The sequence below is a fragment of the Protomyctophum parallelum genome (genome assembly GCF_964188405.1).
Source record: "Protomyctophum parallelum genome assembly, chromosome: 14".
NCBI classification, from domain to species: domain Eukaryota; kingdom Metazoa; phylum Chordata; class Actinopteri; order Myctophiformes; family Myctophidae; genus Protomyctophum; species Protomyctophum parallelum.
In genome coordinates, this window is record NC_139709.1 from 493,055 (window position 1) to 517,500 (window position 24,446).

The window sequence follows — 24,446 nt, forward strand, 5'->3', positions numbered from 1 at the left end:
TGTGAATTAAACTAGTCGTTATTTAATTTATAACTATTATTAATTAATGGATGTGAATTAAACTAGTCGTTATTTAATTTATAACTATTAATAATGAATTGATTTGAATTAAACTATAGTTGTTTATTTAATTTATAACTATTAATAATGAATGGATGTGAATTAAACTAGTCGTTATTTCATTTATAACTATTAATAATGAATGGATGTGAAAGGAAGATTAGTTTTGGTTGGTTAAATAAAAACAGCAACGCCAGAGGGGATTGGTCAGTTACACGGTCAGTTTTTATTGGACTACAGAACAGCACCAGGACTACAAACATGGAGAAGCAGTGAACTACATCAGTGACGGGGGGTGAACACCAGGGGGCGCCCTAACAGAGGAGTCTCAGCATAAGAAAACACAACATGATGTCACAAGTGGTCCACTAGCGGTGGAATGATACATTTTATATTAATTAATTTTCATTTGATTCAATGTTTCATTTGGTGGTGGAATCAATGCAGATTCATTATGAATTGTCTATTAGTGTATGAATGGATGCAATGATTCATTATGAATTGCCTATTAGATGAATGGATTTGACTGCAGCTGAATTCATGAGGAGAGGGGGGGGGGGGCATCATACAAATGAAATAAAAACAGTGGAAAGTGAATGATTAGGAATGTCAAGGAAAATGACACAAATTAATACAAAAATGTACATGATTTTGACCATTGTCGACTTAAGGAACGAATTCATGGCATGTAAATGAGCTACTGTAATGATCCAGAATACAAAACAATATTTCACTTTGTCTCATAAATCTAGAACAGAACTTTTGAATTATGTCAATATGTTTTTAATGCACCTTTAAAATCTGCTCTCTCCTTCCTGCTTTGAGAAATTACACAGGGAGGAGAGCACTTGGATTAGGGTTAGCCCTAAAGCCTAGGGTTAGGGTTAGATCCTAGAGTTAGCCCTAAAGCCTAGGATTAGCCCTAGATCCTAGGATTAGCCCTAGATCCTAGAGTTAGCCCTAAAGCCTAGGGTTAGCCCTAAAGCCTAGGGTTAGCCCTAAAGCCTAGGATTAGCCCTAAAGCCTAGGATTAGCCCTAAAGCCTAGGATTAGCCCTAAAGCCTAGGATTAGCCCTAAAGCCTAGGATTAGCCCTATATCCTAGGATTAGCCCTAAAGCCTAGGATTAGCCCTAAAGCCTAGGGTTAGCCCTATATCCTAGGATTAGCCCTAGATCCTAGGATTAGCCCTAGATCCTAGGGTCCTAGGGTTAGCCCTAGATCCTAGGGTTAGCCCTAGATCCTAGGGTCCTAGGGTTAGCCCTAGATCCTAGGGTCCTAGGGTTAGCCCTAGATCCTAGGATTAGCCCTAGATCCTAGGGTCCTAGGGTTAGCCCTAAAGCCTAGGGTTAGCCCTAGATCCTAGGGTCCTAGGATTAGCCCTAAAGCCTAGGGTCCTAGGATTAGCCCTAGATCCTAGAGTTAGCCCTAAAGCCTAGGGTTAGCCCTATATCCTAGGGTCCTAGGGTTAGCCCTAGATCCTAGGATTAGCCCTAGATCCTAGGGTCCTAGGGTTAGCCCTAAAGCCTAGGGTTAGCCCTAAAGCCTAGGGTTAGCCCTAGATCCTAGGGTCCTAGGATTAGCCCTAAAGCCTAGGGTCCTATGATTAGCCCTAAAGCCTAGGGTTAGCCCTAAAGCCTAGGGTTAGCCCTAGATCCTAGGATTAGCCCTAGATCCTAGGATCGTAGGATTAGCCCTAGATCCTAGGGTCCTAGGGTTAGCCCTAAAGCCTAGGGTTAGCCCTAGATCCTAGGGTCCTAGGCTTAGCCCTAAAGCCTAGGGTCCTATGATTAGCCCTAAAGCCCTACTAGAGTCCTAGGGTTAGCCCTAAAGCCTAGGGTCCTAGGATTAGCCCTAAAGCCCTACTAGAGTCCTAGGATTAGCCCTAAAGCCCTACTAGAGTCCTAGGATTAGCCCTAAAGCCTAGGGTCCTATGATTAGCCCTAAAGCCCTACTAGAGTCCTAGGATTAGCCCTAAAGCCTAGGGTCCTAGGATTAGCCCTAAAGCCCTACTAGAGTCCTAGGATTAGCCCTAAAGCCTAGGGTCCTATGATTAGCCCTAAAGCCCTACTAGGGTCCTAGGGTTAGCCCTAAAGCCTAGGGTCCTAGGATTAGCCCTAAAGCCCTACTAGGGTCCTAGGGTTAGCCCTAAAGCCTAGGGTCCTAGGATTAGCCCTAAAGCCCTACTAGAGTCCTAGGGTTAGCCCTAAAGCCTAGGGTCCTAGGATTAGCCCTAAAGCCCTACTAGGGTCCTAGGGTTAGCCCTAAAGCCTAGGGTCCTAGGATTAGCCCTAGATCCTAGGGTCCTAGGACTAGGGTTAGCCCTGGATTATAGGGTTAGCTCTAGATCCTAGGGTCCTAGGACTAGGGTTAGCCCTAGAACTAGGGTCACATGGAAACAGAGCTAGATTAGTTAATCTGCTGCACATCGAACCACATCAAACTGTCAAAGAGTCTTTCTAATGTTGATATATTTATATGAGAGAATATCTGGGCATTAGACCATAGGGTCACTCACAAGAGAAATACTAACGAAGAAAACATCAGGATATTGTTCCCATAAAACTGCTGTAGATAAGACTAGATATATAGACTATAGATAGACTATATATATATAGATATAGAAAAGACTAGAGAAGGCTGATGTGAGACCTCCGTGGAGTAGACTAGAGTTTAAAGTAACCTAGCGTAACTCTAGTTAAACCTGGTCTAAACTAGATGTTTAACTAACTAGTTAAACCTGGTCTGAACTAGATTTTAACCCTAGGTTAACTCTAGTTAAACCTAGTCTAATCAGTGATTCATGTTTGGACATGAACCTTCCTGTTGGTCACATAATTCAGCAGATCTTCAGTTTCACTGTAACACCACTGGAGGGCGCTGAGAGGACCAGGAGGCGAGGTGGCGGAGCTTTTTGAGTCTGGAGAAATGTGTCTCCTCTACTCTCTCCTAACGAGGACGTGAGGAGGACAAATGAGTCTCCTCTGTCCTCGTGTTGTAGTCAGTAACTACTAATAGTAGTAGTATTACTAGTAGTATTACTACTACGGCTGTTGTACTCGGATCACTAATGATAAAATACACGGTAACGAGATGCTTCAACAACATCCAATTCTATTTTCTTTATTTTAACTTCTTTAAATGACATATTTAATCTCTGACAATTACTTAATGAGGAAGAGGAGGAGGGGGGGGGGGGGGGTAATTATATGAGATAGAGGAGGGGGTGGGGGGGGCTGCATGTCGGACATTAGCAGCGCGTCTCGTAGATGCCCGAGCGTCCGATGTATCGGACCCATTTGATGACGTCGTGGTCGCTGTAGTTGAGTTTGGACTCGAACACCTTCAGGTAGCGAACCTTCAGCCCGGACGGAGCGAAGGGGACCTGGAGCAGGGGACACATTTAGACGTTACACACACACACCGATGAGGAGAGCAGGGGACACATTTAGACGTTACACACACGCCGATGAGGAGAGCAGGGGACACATTTAGACGTTACACACACGCCGATGAGGAGAGCAGGGGACACATTTAGACGTTACACACACGCCGATGAGGAGAGCAGGGGACACATTATGACGTTACACACACGCCGATGAGGAGAGCAGGGGACACATTTAGACGTTACACACATGCCGATGAGGAGAGCAGGGGACACATTTAGACGTTACACACATGCCGATGAGGAGAGCAGGGGACACATTTAGACGTTACACACACGCCGATGAGGAGAGCAGGGGACACATTTAGACGTTACACACACGCCGATGAGGAGAGCAGGGGACACATTTAGACGTTACACACACGCCGATGAGGAGAGCAGGGGACACATTTAGACGTTACACACACGCCGATGAGGAGAGCAGGGGACACATTTAGACGTTACAGGCCCAGCGCACGTTAGGAGTGGAATCGGTAGCCGTATTTTTCAAACAGTTCTTTATGAGGCGATCTGAAAAAAGTTAGTGCGTGCGTGAGTTAGTGTGTGCGTGCGCACGCACTCACCTCAAAGTTCATGGAGATGGGGGGGCGGGCCCATTTCTTCTTGTCGTTGGTCGGCAGAAGCTCAATCTCTGCTGAGATTTGAGACTCTTTCATCCCTGCCATGCGCTTGATCCTACACACACACACACACACACACACACACTTTACAATTTAGGCATTTAGCAGACGCTCTTAATCCAGAGCGACTTACATTAAGCAAGAACAAAGAGCATGGGAATACATCACATAAAAACATTTATCAAGAAACATGCGTAAGCTAAGATAGTAACAGTGGAATATCTATATAATGAAACTATATATATAAACTATACATATATACTACTATGCTATACATATGTACTATGCCGTGCTATGACTACATACAATGCAATTATAGTGCTGTCTACATAACATGCTATAAGTCTGTATCAAATGCTATCTAAGTCTACAGAAATGCTATCTAAGGGGTTAGGGTAAGTGCTACGGGCCATGATGGAGTCTGAAAAGGTGGGTTTTCAGACTACGGCGGAAGATTGGGAGTGATGCTGCAGTTCTGACTGCAATGGGAAGTGCATTCCACAGTTTTGGAGGCGCGCGCACACACACACACACACACACACACACACACACACACACACACACACACACACACACACACACACACACACACACACACACACACACACACACACACACACACACACACACACACACACACACACACACACACACACACACACACACACACACACACACACACACACACACACGTTAATACATCAAATGTGTGGAGCGTTGTCCAGGGTGTTTTAGAGAAGGGAGAAGAGTCTAGAACGTGTGGAGCGTTGTCCAGGGTGTTTTAGAGAAGGGAGAAGAGTCTAGAACGTGTGGAGCGTTGTCCAGGGTGTTTTAGAGAAGGGAGAAGAGTCTAGAACGTGTGGAGCGTTGTCCAGGGTGTTTTAGAGAAGGGAGAAGAGTCTGGGACGTGTGGAGCGTTGTCCAGGGTGTTTTAGAGAAGGGAGAAGAGTCTAGGACGTGTGGAGCGTTGTCCAGGGTGTTTTAGAGAAGGGAGAAGAGTCTGGGACGTGTGGAGCGTTGTCCAGGGTGTTTTAGAGAAGGGAGAAGAGTCTGGGACGTGTGGAGCGTTGTCCAGGGTGTTTTAGAGAAGGGAGAAGAGTCTGGGACGTGTGGAGCGTTGTCCAGGGTGTTTTAGAGAAGGGAGAAGAGTCTAGAACGTGTGGAGCGTTGTCCAGGGTGTTTTAGAGAAGGGAGAAGAGTCTAGGACGTGTGGAGCGTTGTCCAGGGTGTTTTAGAGAAGGGAGAAGATTGTCCAGGGTGTTTTAAACTATCTGACAGTGTAATTAAGACTCACTTCCAGACAATGGCATTCTCGCTGGCCTTGTACTTGGCTTTTCCCTTCATACAGATGACCTGCACTCCACTGGTGTTGAGCGGCGTGGGGATTCGCACCTGCAACCATCAAACATAACGACAACATTACTACACAGCTTCGTGCAATCTAACATCTAAATGTAATAGAACTCGATCTAACATCAGCGGTAGAGTGGCCGGTTCGATCCCTGTGGGCTCCTCCCCCAGAGTTAGTGTCGAAGTGTCCTTGAGCAAGACTCTGAACCCCTGATTGCTCCTGATGTGCAGGTTGGTGCCTTGCATGGTTTCCTCTGCTGTGTGTGTGTGAATCTATGTAAAGGTGTGTGAATGGGTGAATGTAATGCACAATCTATGTTAAGGTGTGTGAATGGGTGAATGTAATGCACAATCTATGTAAAGGTGTGTGAATGGGTGAATGTAATGCACAATCTATGTTAAGGTGTGTGAATGGGTGAATGTAATGCACAATCTATGTAAAGGTGTGTGAATGGGTGAATGTAATGCACAGTCTATGTAAAGGTGTGAATGTGATGCACAATCTATGTAAAGGTGTGTGAATGGGTGAATGTAATGCACAATCTATGTTAAGGTGTGTGAATGTGTGTGTGAATGGGTGAATGTAATGCACAATCTATGTAAAGGTGAGTGAATCTTCTGGGCCAGCAGGGAGGGTTAAGGTTAGGTTGGTTCGGAGCTCACCTCGATCTTCTGGGCCAGAAGGGAAGGTTTGAAGTTGGACTTGATGACCACCTTGACCTCCAGCTTGGTTCGCCCGACCTCTCTGACCAGCGGAATGACCCGGAACGGCAGGATGATGTCCTTAGTGGTGCGATACCTGAGGGCAAAGGTCAAATATAATGATACCGGAGGGCAAAGGTAAGTGATGAGGTGACATTTTGTTTTGTTTCCTGGTACGGCTCATTATCATTGGTTAATAAGAACAGGCTCATTGTCATTGGTTAATAAGAACAGGCTCATTGTCATTGGTTAATAAGAACAGGCTCATTGTCATTGGTTAATAAGAACAGGCTCATTGGCATTGGTTAATAAGAACAGGCTCATTATCATTGGTTAATAAGAACAGGCTCATTGTCATTGGTTAATAAGAACAGGCTCATTGTCATTGGTTAATAAAAACAGGCTCATTGTCATTGGTTAATAAGAACAGGCTCATTGTCATTGGTTAATAAAAACAGGCTCATTGTCATTGGTTAATGAGAACAGGCTCATTGTCATTGGTTAATGAGAACAGGCTCATTGTCATTGGTTAATAAGAACAGGCTCATTGTCATTGGTTAATAAGAACAGGCTCATTGTCATTGGTTAATAAGAACAGGCTCATTGTCATTGGTTAATAAGAACAGGCTCATTGTCATTGGTTAATAAGAACAGGCTCATTGTCATTGGTTAATAAGAACAGGCTCATTGTCATTGGTTAATAAGAACAGGCTCATTGTCATTGGTTAATAAGAACAGACTCCATAAAATCATCAAAGTGTCCAGCAAAACAGCTGGGGTACGATTTGAGAGTAGCTATGACTTCAATGTCTGAGACCCATTGGGTACTCAGGAAGGACGCTGTTACTGGGGACAATACACACCGTTACACAATGTATGAGACCGTTACTGGGGACAATACACACCGTTACACAATGTATGAGACCCATTGGGTACTCAGGAAGGACGCTGTTACTGGGGACAATACACACCGTTACACAGGAAGCTGTTACTAGGGACAGAGTATATATTATTAGAGACGGCACCCGGAGGAAACCCTGAGGCCAAAGTTGGTATTGCAGCTCTGGCCCAAACACAATCTAACCTACAGTCTAATCTACATTTAACCCATTCTGACCTGAGATCAGATTCTAAAAATGTCTATTACATCCTGACAGTTTCATTATTAACCCATTCTGACCTGAGATCAGATTCTAAAAGTGTCTTCGATTTTTCAAAAATAGCAGACCTGCTAAAGCATAACATGATGCCAACACCAAAATGGGTGCCCGGTCAGAATGGGTTAAATAGAACTCAATCCAACATCTAAATTGAATAGAACTCGATCTAACATCTAAATTGAATAGAACTCAATCTAACATCTAAAATTAATAGAACTCGATCTAACATTTTAATTTAATCTCAATCTAACATCTTGCTTTAAGGGTTTAGATCTTCTGGGTGGCAGTGGATCAGCGGTAGAGTGGCCGGTTCGATCCCAGAGTTGGTGTGGAAGTGTCCTTGAGCAAGACTCTGAACCCCTGATTGCTCCTGATGTGCAGGTTGGTGCCTTGCATGGTTTCCTCTGCCGTGTGTGTGTGAATGGGTGAATGTATTGCACAATCTATGTAAAGGTGTGAATGTGTGTGAATGTAATGCACAATATATGTAAAGGTGTGTACTCATTAGTTCATACTCTCCGTCGGGGGGGGGGGGCTACCTCCTAGGGGCTAGGAGGTAGGGGTTAGGGGCTAGGAGGTAGGGGTTAGGGGCTAGGGCAGGGGTAGGCAAGCTGCGGCTCTAGAGCCACATGTGGCTCCCAGTCGCTACGGCAAAGAAGTATGAAAAGGAATAAGAGGTTTTCTTTTTCTTTTCTTTTTTTTTACATTTAATCATAATTTATTATTGAATTTATAGGAGGCATAAAGTTATTCTTTCACCACCAATGCTGCTGGCTTACTGGTACAGTATACTATGCTTTGAGAAATTGGCAAACAATAAAATGTAATATTGAAAGACCAGAAAAATCCCAAATAATTAAAGTTTGCTTTATTAAAGCAAACATAATTTTGTGGCTCCAGATATAATTGTAATACGTTTTTGGGCCAAAAATGGCTCTTCTGATAATAAAGGTTGCCTACCCCTGGGCTAGGGGTTAGGAGTTAGGGGCTAGGAGGTAGGGGTTAGGGGCTAGGAGGTAGGGGTTAGGGGCTAGGAGGTAGGGGTTAGGGGCTAGGAGGTAGGAGTTAGGGGCTAGGAGGTAGGGGTTAGGGGCTAGGAGGTAGGGGTTAGGGGCTAGGAGGTAGGGGTTAGGGTATAGAGTTACCTCATTAGTTCGTACTCTCCATCGGGGGGGATGAAACTGATGCTTCTCTCGGAGTCAAACTTGCTGAGACGAACACACTGGTGGAAGGTGCAGTCATCAATGGCTATGGACTGTTTACCACTGTTGCTATGGAAACAAGAGTGCAGACTGTTTACCACTGTTACTATGGAGACAATACAGACTGTTTACCACTGTTACTATGGAGACAATACAGACTGTTTACCACTGTTACTATGGAGACAATACAGACTGTTTACCACTGTTTCTATGGAGACAATACAGACTGTTTACCACTGTTTCTATGGAGACAATACAGACTGTTTACCACTGTTACTATGGAGACAATACAGACTGTTTACCACTGTTTCTATGGAGACAATACAGACTGTTTACCACTGTTACTATGGAGACAATACAGACTGTTTACCACTGTTACTATGGAGACAATACAGACTGTTTACCACTGTTACTATGGAGACAATACAGACTGTTTACCACTGTTGCTATGGAGACAATACAGACTGTTTACCACTGTTTCTATGGAGACAATACAGACTGTTTACCACTGTTACTATGGAGACAATACAGACTGTTTACCACTGTTTCTATGGAGACAATACAGACTGTTTACCACTGTTGCTATGGAGACAATACAGACTGTTTACCACTGTTACTATGGAGACAATACAGACTGTTTACCACTGTTGCTATGGAGACAATACAGACTGTTTACCACTGTTGCTATGGAGACAATACAGACTGTTTACCACTGTTGCTATGGAGACAATACAGACTGTTTACCACTGTTGCTATGGAGACAATACAGACTGTTTACCACTGTTGCTATGGAGACAATACAGACTGTTTACCACTGTTACTATGGAGACAATACAGACTGTTTACCACTGTTACTATGGAGACAATACAGACTGTTTACCACTGTTTCTATGGAGACAATACAGACTGTTTACCACTGTTTCTATGGAGACAATACAGACTGTTTACCACTGTTACTATGGAGACAATACAGACTGTTTACCACTGTTTCTATGGAGACAATACAGACTGTTTACCACTGTTACTATGGAGACAATACAGACTGTTTACCACTGTTACTATGGAGACAATACAGACTGTTTACCACTGTTTCTATGGAGACAATACAGACTGTTTACCACTGTTTCTATGGAGACAATACAGACTGTTTACCACTGTTGCTATGGAGACAATACAGACTGTTTACCACTGTTGCTATGGAGACAATACAGACTGTTTACCACTGTTACTATGGAGACAATACAGACTGTTTACCACTGTTGCTATGGAGACAATACAGACTGTTTACCACTGTTTCTATGGAGACAATACAGACTGTTTACCACTGTTACTATGGAGACAATACAGACTGTTTACCACTGTTACTATGGAGACAATACAGACTGTTTACCACTGTTTCTATGGAGACAATACAGACTGTTTACCACTGTTTCTATGGAGACAATACAGACTGTTTACCACTGTTACTATGGAGACAATACAGACTGTTTACCACTGTTACTATGGAGACAATACAGACTGTTTACCACTGTTACTATGGAGACAATACAGACTGTTTACCACTGTTACTATGGAGACAATACAGACTGTTTACCACTGTTTCTATGGAGACAATACAGACTGTTTACCACTGTTTCTATGGAGACAATACAGACTGTTTACCACTGTTACTATGGAGACAATACAGACTGTTTACCACTGTTACTATGGAGACAATACAGACTGTTTACCACTGTTACTATGGAGACAATACAGACTGTTTACCACTGTTTCTATGGAGACAATACAGACTGTTTACCACTGTTACTATGGAGACAATACAGACTGTTTACCACTGTTGCTATGGAGACAATACAGACTGTTTACCACTGTTTCTATGGAGACAATACAGACTGTTTACCACTGTTACTATGGAGACAATACAGACTGTTTACCACTGTTACTATGGAGACAATACAGACTGTTTACCACTGTTACTATGGAGACAATACAGACTGTTTACCACTGTTTCTATGGAGACAATACAGACTGTTTACCACTGTTACTATGGAGACAATACAGACTGTTTACCACTGTTTCTATGGAGACAATACAGACTGTTTACCACTGTTACTATGGAGACAATACAGACTGTTTACCACTGTTTCTATGGAGACAATACAGACTGTTTACCACTGTTACTATGGAGACAATACAGACTGTTTACCACTGTTACTATGGAGACAATACAGACTGTTTACCACTGTTTCTATGGAGACAATACAGACTGTTTACCACTGTTTCTATGGAGACAATACAGACTGTTTACCACTGTTACTATGGAGACAATACAGACTGTTTACCACTGTTTCTATGGAGACAATACAGACTGTTTACCACTGTTTCTATGGAGACAATACAGACTGTTTACCACTGTTTCTATGGAGACAATACAGACTGTTTACCACTGTTACTATGGAGACAATACAGACTGTTTACCACTGTTACTATGGAGACAATACAGACTGTTTACCACTGTTTCTATGGAGACAATACAGACTGTTTACCACTGTTTCTATGGAGACAATACAGACTGTTTACCACTGTTTCTATGGAGACAATACAGACTGTTTACCACTGTTACTATGGAGACAATACAGACTGTTTACCACTGTTACTATGGAGACAATACAGACTGTTTACCACTGTTTCTATGGAGACAATACAGACTGTTTACCACTGTTACTATGGAGACAATACAGACTATTTACCACTGTTACTATGGAGACAATACAGACTGTTTACCACTGTTACTATGGAGACAATACAGACTGTTTACCACTGTTACTATGGAGACAATACAGACTATTTACCACTGTTACTATGGAGACAATACAGACTGTTTACCACTGTTACTATGGAGACAATACAGACTGTTTACCACTGTTACTATGGAGACAATACAGACTGTTTACCACTGTTACTATGGAGACAATACAGACTGTTTACCACTGTTTCTATGGAGACAATACAGACTGTTTACCACTGTTGCTATGGAGACAATACAGACTGTTTACCACTGTTACTATGGAGACAATACAGACTGTTTACCACTGTTACTATGGAGACAATACAGACTGTTTACCACTGTTACTATGGAGACAATACAGACTGTTTACCACTGTTACTATGGAGACAATACAGACTGTTTACCACTGTTACTATGGAGACAATACAGACTGTTTACCACTGTTACTATGGAGACAATACAGACTGTTTACCACTGTTTCTATGGAGACAATACAGACTGTTTACCACTGTTACTATGGAGACAATACAGACTGTTTACCACTGTTACTATGGAGACAATACAGACTGTTTACCACTGTTTCTATGGAGACAATACAGACTGTTTACCACTGTTACTATGGAGACAATACAGACTGTTTACCACTGTTACTATGGAGACAATACAGACTGTTTACCACTGTTACTATGGAGACAATACAGACTGTTTACCACTGTTACTATGGAGACAATACAGACTGTTTACCACTGTTACTATGGAGACAATACAGACTGTTTACCACTGTTTCTATGGAGACAATACAGACTGTTTACCACTGTTACTATGGAGACAATACAGACTGTTTACCACTGTTACTATGGAGACAATACAGACTGTTTACCACTGTTGCTATGGAGACAATACAGACTGTTTACCACTGTTTCTATGGAGACAATACAGACTGTTTACCACTGTTTCTATGGAGACAATACAGACTGTTTACCACTGTTTCTATGGAGACAATACAGACTGTTTACCACTGTTGCTATGGAGACAATACAGACTGTTTACCACTGTTTCTATGGAGACAATACAGACTGTTTACCACTGTTGCTATGGAGACAATACAGATTGTTTACCACTGTTTCTATGGAGACAATACAGACTGTTTACCACTGTTGCTATGGAGACAATACAGACTGTTTACCACTGTTACTATGGAGACAATACAGACTGTTTACCACTGTTGCTATGGAGACAATACAGACTGTTTACCACTGTTTCTATGGAAACAATACAGACTGTTTACCACTGTTACTATGGAGACAATACAGACTGTTTACCACTGTTGCTATGGAGACAATACAGACTGTTTACCACTGTTGCTATGGAGACAATACAGACTGTTTACCACTGTTACTATGGAGACAATACAGACTGTTTACCACTGTTGCTATGGAGACAATACAGACTGTTTACCACTGTTACTATGGAGACAATACAGACTGTTTACCACTGTTTCTATGGAGACAATACAGACTGTTTACCACTGTTACTATGGAGACAATACAGACTGTTTACCACTGTTGCTATGGAGACAATACAGACTGTTTACCACTGTTGCTATGGAGACAATACAGACTGTTTACCACTGTTGCTATGGAGACAATACAGACTGTTTACCACTGTTTCTATGGAGACAATACAGACTGTTCACCACTGTTGCTATGGAGACAATACAGACTGTTTACCACTGTTGCTATGGAGACAATACAGACTGTTTACCACTGTTACTATGGAGGCTAGGGGAAGGGCTACGGGCTAAGATGGAGTCTGAGGAGGTGGGTTTTCAGACAGAGGAATCAGCCATGTTTTTGTGTAGCATTGCTACAGTGTTTGTACCATAAAACACACCCATCTAACATGAAATACAAATCAGGAGGCTGTTTGATTCACATCAAATGAATGAAACACAACATGAACAGGAGGCTGTTTGATTCAAATTAATGAAACACAACATGAACAGGAGGCTGTTTGATTCACATCAAATGAATGAAACACAACATGAACAGGAGGCTGTTTGATTCAAATTAATGAAACACAACATGAACAGGAGGCTGTTTGATTCAAATTAATGAAACACAACATGAACAGGAGGCTGTTTGATTCAAATGAATGAAACACAACATGAACAGGAGGCTGTTTGATTCAAATTAATGAAACACAACATGAACAGGAGGCTGTTTGATTCAAATTAATGAAACACAACATGAACAGGAGGCTGTTTGATTCAAATTAATGAAACACAACATGAACAGGAGGCTGTTTGATTCAAATTAATGAAACACAACATGAACAGGAGGCTGTTTGATTCAAATGAATGAAACACAACATGAACAGGAGGCTGTTTGATTCAAATGAATGAAACACAACATGAACAGGAGGCTGTTTGATTCAAATTAATGAAACACAACATGAACAGGAGGCTGTTTGATTCAAATTAATGAAACACAACATGAACAGGAGGCTGTTTGATTCAAATTAATGAAACACAACATGAACAGGAGGCTGTTTGATTCAAATTAATGAAACACAACATGAACAGGAGGCTGTTTGATTCAAATTAATGAAACACAACATGAACAAATACACATGCAGAAAATACACAATTAATACATAAATACACAAATGAATAAACAAACACAGAAACACCCTCCTGATGTTATAAACAAGGACAACATTGTGTGTACACGTGCGTGTGTTTCTGTGCATGTGTGAGAGTGTGTGCGCGCGCGCGCGTGCGTGCGTGCGCACATATATATAGTTACCTTGCACCTCCTAAATCACTGAGGTTTGGAGGTACATAGAGGTAGAATAGACAGAGCAGGTAGACATAGAGGAACATAGAAGTACAGCACATAGAAAACAGAAAGAGGGAAAGGAGGAGATGCATCGAAAAGAAAGAAAACAGGAAAGAAAGAAAATCAAAACAGATCAAAGCCTTGGTGACATCATAGCTAAAGCCTGGTGACATCATAGCTAAAGCCTGGTGACATCATAGCCCCTCCAACATCTGGCTTTTGAAATTACATCAAATGACAGCCAAGTCTATGGACTTTTATTTGTTTACAGAAGTTAAACAAACATTACCGCCCCTCACTTCAGTTGACGAGGGCATTTCTTTACATTCCTGTCTAGCAGCGTGGGGGCCCGTCTAGCAGCCTGGGGGCCCGTCTAGCAGCCTGGGGGCCCGTCTAGCAGCCTGGGGGCCCGTCTAGCAGCCTGGGGGCCCGTCTAGCAGCCTGGGGGCCTGTTTAGCAGCCTGGGGGCCTGTCTAGCAGCGTGGGGGCCCGTCTAGCAGCCTGGGGGCCCGTCTAGCAGCCTGGGGGCCCGTCTAGCAGCCTGGGGGCCTGTCTAGCAGCCTGGGGGCCCGTCTAGGGGCCTGGGGGCCTGTCTAGCAGCCTGGGGGCCTGTCTAGCAGCCTGGGGGCCTGTCTAGGGGCCTGGGGGCCCGTCTAGCAGCCTGGGGGCCCGTCTAGGGGCCTGGGGGCCTGTCTAGCAGCCTGGGGGCCCGTCTAGGGGCCTGGGGGCCTGTCTAGCAGCCTGGGGGCCTGTCTAGCAGCCTGGGGGCCCGTCTAGGGGCCTGGGGGCCTGTCTAGCAGCCTGGGGGCCTGTCTAGCAGCGTGGGGGCCCGTCTAGCAGCCTGGGGGCCCGTCTAGCAGCCTGGGGGCCCGTCTAGCAGCCTGGGGGCCCGTCTAGCAGCCTGGGGGCCTGTCTAGCAGCCTGGGGGCCCGTCTAGGGGCCTGGGGGCCTGTCTAGCAGCCTGGGGGCCTGTCTAGCAGCCTGGGGGCCTGTCTAGGGGCCTGGGGGCCCGTCTAGCAGCCTGGGGGCCCGTCTAGGGGCCTGGGGGCCTGTCTAGCAGCCTGGGGGCCCGTCTAGGGGCCTGGGGGCCTGTCTAGCAGCCTGGGGGCCCGTCTAGCAGCCTGGGGGCCTGTCTAGCAGCCTGGGCAGCACGGAAGGTTAGCGTTGAGCTGCGGCTGCATAGTATTGATATAAACCTTGCTACCCGCCATCTGACGGGTATGGTGTAAATGTTAACCCGTTATCTGACAGGTATGGCGACCTTCGGGGTAAAATGTTAACCCGTTATCTGGCGGGTTAAGAAGTGTCTTGGCGTCATGAGTGTTAAAAAGGGAGTGAATCTTTTAGAAGGGAGTTAATCTCTAGAAGTGAATCTTTAGAAGTAGTGAATCAACAGTCAAGATTATTCACAGTCTAATGAAAGCACTTTACGCAGACATAATAATAACAATTCATACAGTCTAATGAAAGCACTTTACCCAGACATAATAATAACAATTCATACAGTCTAATGAAAGCACTTTACCCAGACATAATAATAACAATTCATACAGTCTAATAGCCCATTTTAACCAGAAATCAGGACATGTTTTAGACACATTTAGTAAGTGAAGTACAATGCTGATGACGTCACAGTGTATGATGTCATCGCCCCTCACCTCTTCCCCGCCTCGTCAGAGGCTCCGCCTTTCCCCTGCTTGTCGATGACGATCTTATCGTTCATCCCGAACTTACACTCCGGCATCCCGCTGAGGTAGGACTTCATCACCACTCTACCGCTGACATGGGCCGAGAGTACCTGGCCTGGTGGGAGAGAGACACAGAGACACACAGGGGGAGGGAGAGAGAGAGAGAGAGAGAGAGAGAGAGAGAGAGAGAGAGGTTATAACTCTTCATCACCACTCTACCGCTGACATGGGCCGAGAGTACCTGGCCTGGTGGGAGAGAGACACAGAGACACACAGGGGGAGGGAGAGAGAGAGAGAGAGAGAGAGAGAGAGAGAGAGAGAGAGAGGTTATAACTCTTCATCACCACTCTACCGCTGACATGGGCCGAGAGTACCTGGCCTGGTGGGAGAGAGACACAGAGACACACAGGGGGAGGGAGAGAGAGAGAGAGAGAGAGGTTATAACTCTTCATCACCACTCTACCACTGACATGGGCCGAGAGTACCTGGCCTGGTGGGAGAGAGACACAGAGACACACAGGGGGAGGGAGAGAGAGAGAGAGAGAGAGGTTATAACTCTTCATCACCACTCTACCGCTGACATGGGCCGAGAGTACCTGGCCTGGTGGGAGAGAGACACAGAGACACACAGGGGGAGGGAGAGAGAGAGAGAGAGAGAGGTTATAACTCTTCATCACCACTCTACCACTGACATGGGCCGAGAGTACCTGGCCTGGTGGGAGAGAGACACAGAGACACACAGGGGGAGGGAGAGAGAGAGAGAGAGGTTATAACTCTTCATCACCACTCTACCACTGACATGGGCCGAGAGTACCTGGCCTGGTGGGAGAGAGACACAGAGACACACAGGGGGAGGGAGAGAGAGAGAGAGAGAGAGAGAGAGGTTATAACTCTTCATCACCACTCTACTGCTGACATGGGCCGAGAGTACCTGGCCTGGTGGGAGAGAGACACAGAGACACACAGGGGGAGGGAGAGAGAGAGAGAGAGAGAGAGAGAGAGAGGTTATAACTCTTCATCACCACAAACAAATAATTTCAAACAAAATTGAACAAAAAAAACCCATTAAACCTTCCTCAAAAAGCACCTTGCTGGAAAAAAGATATCGGACAGAGAACAATAATGTGTTGCCTAGACTCTAGAGCAACCACACTAACTAATACTGTCCATTTCATTAGTTCTGTTTTATTCCCCCCATTTGGGACACAATTTACGTTTAGTGCCATAACTCCACGAGTATGCAACCTACAGTTACACAATTGGTATTGCTGGATACAGTAGAACCACACCATTCCTACGAGCCCTCATATGTGTTGCTGACAATCCATGTCAGAGTCACTGCAATGTAAAGAAGACACTCTACTAGTGTTGTCACGATACTGGATACTGGATCAATGCATCCTGTCTAAGGCCAGCCTACTCAAACTATTATTATTTTTATTAGTAGTATTATTAATATCCAGAATCACGCACGCACGCACGCACGCACGCACACACACACACACACACACACACACACACACACACACACACACACACACACTTTGATGAATTGAACAATGTGGACCCTGTTGTAAACAAGTGTAATGCTTAATTGGGTCGTCCACTCACAGTTGACAGTCTTTGTATTGAGTTTGTGCTTAAAATGTACTGTAAATTCTACAAACTGTTAATAAATATTTCAATCAATCAAACACACAGCAACCGATTGCAACGTTAGCTTGCTAGCTAGTAGCTATATTGTGTTGACTGTTGATAGCTTTAGCTAGTTAGCTTATCGCTATGACAGCAACAAGTAGGATTATTGTATGGGGGCTTTTGCAACTGCCCTCTTTAGCTCTCCGTGTACATCGGATTCTTTATCTTACATAAAGAAATACGAGCGTTAAAGAAGTTAACACAGTGTGGAGACAGAGAGAACGACACAGCGTAGTAGCTACTGTCTACTGTCTGCGCAGCAGCACTCGCAGTGCGAGTGCTGCTGCGCAGCCTTCGCTGTGCGCTCGTCCGCTCGAGAAGTGGACTACTGGACTCAGTGACGGCCCCTCCCCTCCCTCAAGGCTCAGTTTGGAGGGGGCTGGTCCGCTGGAGCGGAGCATGGTCTCACTCTCAACCAACGAGAGCACGGAGCTGGACAGTATCGATAGTATCGATACTATGGAAAAGTCATATCGAACCGTTTTAATTTTTCAGAATCGATATTTATCGATATATCGATATTTTCGACAACACTACACTACACAGATTTAAATTTTTTAGAATGTAGAGGGATGTCCTGGCTTCAAGTATGCCAAGTTGTAAACCTCTCAGAGCTTCCATTGTGACTCTACATGAGTTTATATGCCTTAATCCCCAGACGGATAGGCTGTATTATTAGTTTGGGGTGTATAACTTTAAATATCAATTTCACGACTTTTGCAGTAAAATATTTTTATACAAGAATCCATTTCATGTCTGGGAGGCCTTAGAGATGAGGATAAACTATGTTGTGTTTGGTCCTACCTCCGGTCGGGGTATGCCAATTTCTGTGGGCCATTGTCAGTACTAATGGTCGTACCTGTATCACCAACCCATCTAAGGATACCTTGTCTATATGGTCGTACCTGTAATAATAATGAATTGCATTTTTATGGCGCTTTTCTATGCACTATGTGCCTACTCAAAGCGCTTACAATGGTTCATTCATTCATACATTGGGAGGTGAAGCGGCGAACAGTCGACGCCAGCGTCCTCACTTCCCACCCCCAATCCAACCCTTGATGCTGAGTGTCAAGCAGGGAGGCACTGGGTCCCATTATTTAGAGTCTTTGGTATGACCAGGCCGGGGATCGAACCCCCGACCTCCCAGTCTCAGGGCGGACACTCTAACCACAAGGCCACTGAGCTGGTCGTACCTGTACCACCAACCCATCTAAGGAGAACTTGTCTATATGGTCGTACCTGTACCACCAACCCATCTAAGGATACCTTGTCTATATGGTCGTACCTGTACCACCAACCCATCTAAGAGCCACTAAAAGATCCCTGCAGCGCTTCCATTCCTGGCCCGCACACTGGCCCGCACACTGGCACTCACACTGGCACGCACACTGGCACACACACTGGCACACACACTGGCACGCACACTGGCACGCACACTGGCACGCACTGGCACGCACACTGGCACACACACTGGCACGCACACTGGCACGCACAGCGAGAGAAACGGACACCTTGTCCACAGACAGTAACATGCAGTGCTAATGTTGCTACTAGTAGCACTAACCCAGTTGGACCGTCTCACACAACCAGAACAATGTCCCTCGTCTCACACAACCAGAACAATGTCTCTCACAACCAGAACAATGTCTCTCACAACCAGAACAATGTCTCTCACAACCAGAACAATGTCTCTCACAACCAGAACAATGTCTCTCACAACCAGAACAATGTCTCTCACAACCAGAACAATGTCTCTCACAATCAGAACATACCTTGGGGACTCATCTAAAGGTCAGAGGTCAGAGGTCATACCTTGGGGGCTCATCTAAAGGTCAGAGGTCATACCTTGGGGGCTCATCTAAAGGTCAGAGGTCATACCTTGGGGGCTCATCAGCAGGTTGACACTCTCCAGAACGTCCAGGAACAACTCGTTGCGACGGTACTTGATTCCCTCTCGGCGCCATCCGATCTGACCGGTCACCTGACTGGTGATCTGGGACTGTTCCTCTTTAGTCTGGGAGAGAGACATAGAGACACTGTGTTAACTAGAGAGAGAGAGAGAGAGACATAGAGACACTGTGTTAACTAGAGAGAGAGAGAGAGAGAGAGAGAGAGAGACACACTATGTTAACAAGAGAGAGAGAGAGAGAGAGAGAGAGAGAGAGAGAGAGAGAGAGAGAAAGAGAGAGACACTATGTTAACGAGAGAGAGAGAGAGAGAGAGAGACACTATGTTAACTAGAGAGAGAGAGAGAGAGAGAGAGAGAGAGACATAGAGACACTATGTTAACTAGAGAGAGAGAGAGAGATTAGGGGCCGGATATGTAAGAGCCACATTATGAGGTCATATCATGATGACCTTAATTGCTTGATTGTGCCTATTCTGTGTGTTTGATCTAGCAGTGTTTGATCTCATGATGATTGTCTATTCTATGCAGCAGTGTTTGATCTCATGATGATTGCCTATTCTATGCAGCAGTGTTTGATCTCATGATGATTGCCTATTCTACGCAGCAGTGTTTGATCTCATGATGATTGCCTATTCTACGCAGCAGTGTTTGATCTCATGATGATTGCCTATTCTATGCAGCAGTGTTTGATCCCATAATTAGTGCAGCAGAGCAGTGTTGTTCTCGTCAACGGCCATTTTTCACCAGACGAAAACTAGATTAGACAAAAAACATGTGTATAAACAATGACTGGGACTAAATGATTACGCAATTTTGTTGACTAATAAATACTAGACGAAAAATGTAGTTCACAAAATAAAGACTCTGCTAAAATCTATGGTCATTTTAGTCCACGAACAAAGACGTATATTATTATAATGATCGTATCACTTCCTCCTGTCTCTTTGCTATGAAGCGCACGTTGGGTGCGTTCGGAAATGCTCGCCGGGACTGCCCCGGGAGCACAGTCGCCTATCACAGTGTATTAGCATTGTGGTCAGTGTGCCACTGTGCCTATAGCCGAACACACCCTTGCCCCACACGACACGCCTCCTTTTGATTTTGCAGCGGGCGCCGCACACAACACACCGAGTCGATACTTTTAAAATAAAACATTAACCCATTCTGACCGGGCACCCATTTTGGTGTCAGCATCATGTTATGCTTTAGCTATTTAAAAATAGCAGATCTACAAGCTCATATCGCGCCACCGAGTGTCGCGATACGAGCTTGTAGGTCTGCTATTTTTGAAAAATCGAAGAACGACGGACATAGAAACATAGCTTTTTCAGGAAACTGTCAGGATGTAGAAGACATTTTTAGAATCTGATCTCAGGTCAGAATGGGTTAATATAAAACATTAAAATGCTTTGCACGGGGATCGGGAAAAAGAGAAGAGAAGATATATGGAAACATTTTCGCTACATCGATGAGGAGAATAAAACAGAATGCTTGATTTTAACCGAAAGAGAGCAATGTGTCCACAAGATAATAGGAAAAAACACAACAAACCTGAAGAGACGTCAGCATTTACAAAATGTAGTTAACAAAAATAAAGACTGAACTAAAATCTGTCTTCATTTCGTTCACGAACAAAGACTAGACGAAATATATTCTATTTATCGTATCATTTTCTTCCTGTGAGCGCATCATACATGTGCTCGGCGCTCGCTCTGTATACAAACAGAGGCAGCAACACACACACACACACACACACACACACACACACACACACACACACACACACACACACACACACACACACACACACACACACACACACACACACACACACACACACACACACACACACACACACACACACACACACACACACACACACACACACACACACACACACACACACACACACTAGAGTTGCATGTGCTCAGAACAGCTACAAAAGTTACTAAACTACGGAACGCAGGTTGGGCTGTCTGTCACCGAGTCATGGTTGAATTGCGTGTTTGCAACATGAGCCAAGGAAGCGTTCGACTAGCCACAATAAAGGAAGATAATGAGGCTTATTGGACAGCAAAGCACAGGGAACTGGAGGTGTTATAAACCCCAGGAACTGAGAAGAAATAGGGTCCAGCACACTGTTGTTTTCGTCGACTAAAACTAAGACGAAAAATGTCCGTCGACTACCTTTTTTCACTGACTAAAACTAAATAAAAACTAAATAAAAACGGATCTATGATGACTAAAACCGAGACTAAATATACTGACAATTTCGTCAAACAAATAAAAACTAGACTAAAATGTTAGGAAGGGACTAGTGGACAAGAGATCCAGTTTTATGCTGGGTTGCATGCTGAAAATAGCAGATCTACAATCTCACAACGCGTCGCATGTGAGATTGTAGATCTGCTATTTTCAGCATGCAACCAAAGTGTAAAATATGTCATTACAACGACATCAAGGCCTGTCAAAACACATTTTAGTCGACTAAATCAACCGTATATTCAGTCGACTAAAATCGTATGACATTTAGTCGACTAAAACTAGACTAAACACTAGAACATTCCCGGTGACTAAAATGTGACTAAAACCAAGTGAAAACTATTCAAGAGACTAATGACTAAAACTAAAATAGAAATTTTCTGCCAAAAACAACACGGGTCCAGCAACGTCTCGTCATAGAGAGCCCCCCCCCCCTCTCTGATGCCCGCCCGGTGAGTAGCAACCATAGACTGTAAAAAATATGGACAAAGCGTTCCCCGGGTCTAACATGGACGTAAAATGAAGCCTGTTATTCCTGCAATGTAAGTCGCCATCTTTCTAGATCCGTTTGGGCCCAGCTGGCCATTGGCTGGCTCCGTTTGGGCCCAGCTGGCCATTGGCTGCCCAGACAACGAGGCGGGACTTCCCCCCTTCTTCTCCGTTGGTTTTTATTTTGACTCGAGTGGGTGGGGACTCCCGATCATAGACTGTAACGGTAGCCACGCCCCTCAGAACATACGCGACTTCATGGTAATTTATTTTATAAATGGGACCATGATTTTCCAAAAAGAATATTATGACATTAGAAATGAGACTTTAAACTAGTGACTGGAAGCAGAAAGTATTCATGACCATGTTTATTAAGGTAATACAGTCTAGGTGAAGTTGGGCCCAAATACATGGACCTCTATGGGGCTATGGGTTTTTTTGGGTCCAGTGACAGCGCCACAACAGGCCATTATAGGAACTTTCAGGAGTTTCAGGCTTCACAAAATATCTGTCCGACTGCCCCCCTGGTAGCAACACACATGAACGTGTGTGTGTGCGTGCAGCCTAGTATCAATAATAATAGTGACGTTAGCTTAGCATGTAGCAACACACAATGCGGCGTGCGCGTGCGTGTGCGTGCGTGTATGGACGTGACACACGTGTGCCCGTGTGTGCGCGCGTGCGTTTGTGTGTGTGTAGTCTATGGTTCTAACCAGGTGTTTAGTAATGTTAGGCTGCACTGCACATAGGAGTTGTCTTGTTGTACTGCACTGGGGTCAGTTGGTTAAACAAGTGGACATTAAGGATCTATAAGAGTTGTCTTGTTGTACTGCACTGGGATCAGTTGGTTAAACAAGTGGACATTAAGGATCTATAAGAGTTGTCTTGTTGTACTGCACTGGGATCAGTTTGTTGAATAGATTTTTAATTTTTTGAGTGGTGCAACTCGTAAACGGAGTAACGGAGCTATGTGTGTCCCTGTGTCCGAGCACGAAAATAGCATTTGGTTTGTTTTCAGTGCACTGTTGCGCAGTCTAACACAAACACATATTAACTGTTTAAATGATGAGTTTGGGTGTGACAGTACAGTAGAGGGACCCCCACACAGTAACTCTTGTTCTGGGGATTCAGTAGATTTTTGTGAAATATTTTTTAGATTAGATGGAATCATGGAAACATAACTGTTGATAAAAAAGTAATGGGCTAAAATAATTGTCCGACTAAAACTAGACTAAATTGTCAGACTAAAACTAGACTAAATTGTCAGACTAAAACTAGACTAAATTGTCAGACTAAAACTAGACTAAATTGTCAGACTAAAACTAGACTAAATTGTCAGACTAAAACTAGACTAAAATGCCAATAGTTTTTGTTGACTAAAACTAAACAAATAAATTCACGGTTTCTTGGACTAAGATGAAGACTAAAATTCTTGACTTTTAGTCGACTAAAACTAGAAAAGCATGAGTTAGACTAAATATGATAAAAACTAACAAAGATGATTGAAACTGGACTAAGACTGAGACTAAATTAAAACAACACTGCAGCAGAGTACTCCGTTTACTGCCTTGCTTAGATTGGTCAGTTCTTGATTGAATGTTTGAAGACAGACAGACAGACAGACAGACAGACAGACAGACAGACAGACAGACAGACACCTGGTGTGTCTTTGTTGTTACCTGATGCTGCATGGGGGCGTGTCCACAAGGGGGCGTGTCCACAGGGGGCGTGTCCACAGGGCCAGGGGGCGTGTCATAGGAGGAAAGGAGGGAAAGTGTTAAATATTTCATAAAATAAGATTTAAATTAATCAGGGATGGAAACTCTGGACCGACACCGATGTTAAAGATAACAGTTTAGCCGATAGCGATGTTTGATTATTTAATGTTTCAAATCTGTGAAAAGTCCAAGGCAGGCCCCGTGGCTTCTGATTGGTCTGTGGTCACATGGTTGACCTGCAGTTAAAGGTCAAAGGTCATATGGTCGACCTGTAGTTAAACATCAAAGGTCATGTGGCTGACCTGTAGTTAAACATCAAAGGTCATGTGTTTGCCCTGTAGTTAAACATTAAAGGTCAAAGGTCATATGGTCGACCTGTAGTTAAACATCAAAGGTCATGTGGCTGACCTGTAGTTAAACATTAAAGGTCAAAGGTCATGTGGTTGCTGACCTGTCCTTTGATTCCCTGCTGGGTGATGAAGGTCTTCAGAGCTCCGGTTTCTGAGTTCTGAGG

General features: G+C 44.1%; 1 protein-coding gene and 1 long non-coding RNA gene across 2 annotated transcripts in view; both read right to left on the reverse strand.

Annotated features, from left to right (window-relative positions):
* Positions 1–263: 263 nt before the first annotated feature.
* LOC310870934 lies at positions 264–2,368 on the reverse strand. The gene is made up of 2 exons (XR_014570283.1): positions 2,130–2,368; positions 264–925 (listed from the first exon to the last, which is right to left on the reverse strand). It is a non-coding gene; the product is annotated as an uncharacterized lncRNA (long non-coding RNA).
* Positions 2,369–3,165: 797 nt separating this feature from the next.
* LOC310870933 (AP-2 complex subunit mu-A-like) overlaps positions 3,166–24,446 on the reverse strand; it is a 37,642-nt gene continuing 16,361 nt past the window's right edge. The window contains exons 5-13 of the mRNA XM_083782315.1: positions 24,384–24,446; positions 19,433–19,568; positions 15,824–15,968; positions 14,133–14,150; positions 8,481–8,606; positions 6,137–6,272; positions 5,418–5,515; positions 4,067–4,178; positions 3,166–3,443 (exon numbers count right to left, since the gene is read on the reverse strand). The exon at positions 24,384–24,446 is cut by the window's right edge and continues 20 nt beyond it. Coding sequence (XP_083638441.1) covers positions 3,309–3,443; positions 4,067–4,178; positions 5,418–5,515; positions 6,137–6,272; positions 8,481–8,606; positions 14,133–14,150; positions 15,824–15,968; positions 19,433–19,568; positions 24,384–24,446 — 969 coding nt within the window. The 3' untranslated portion in view covers positions 3,166–3,308. The remainder of the gene's footprint in view (positions 3,444–4,066; positions 4,179–5,417; positions 5,516–6,136; positions 6,273–8,480; positions 8,607–14,132; positions 14,151–15,823; positions 15,969–19,432; positions 19,569–24,383) is intronic.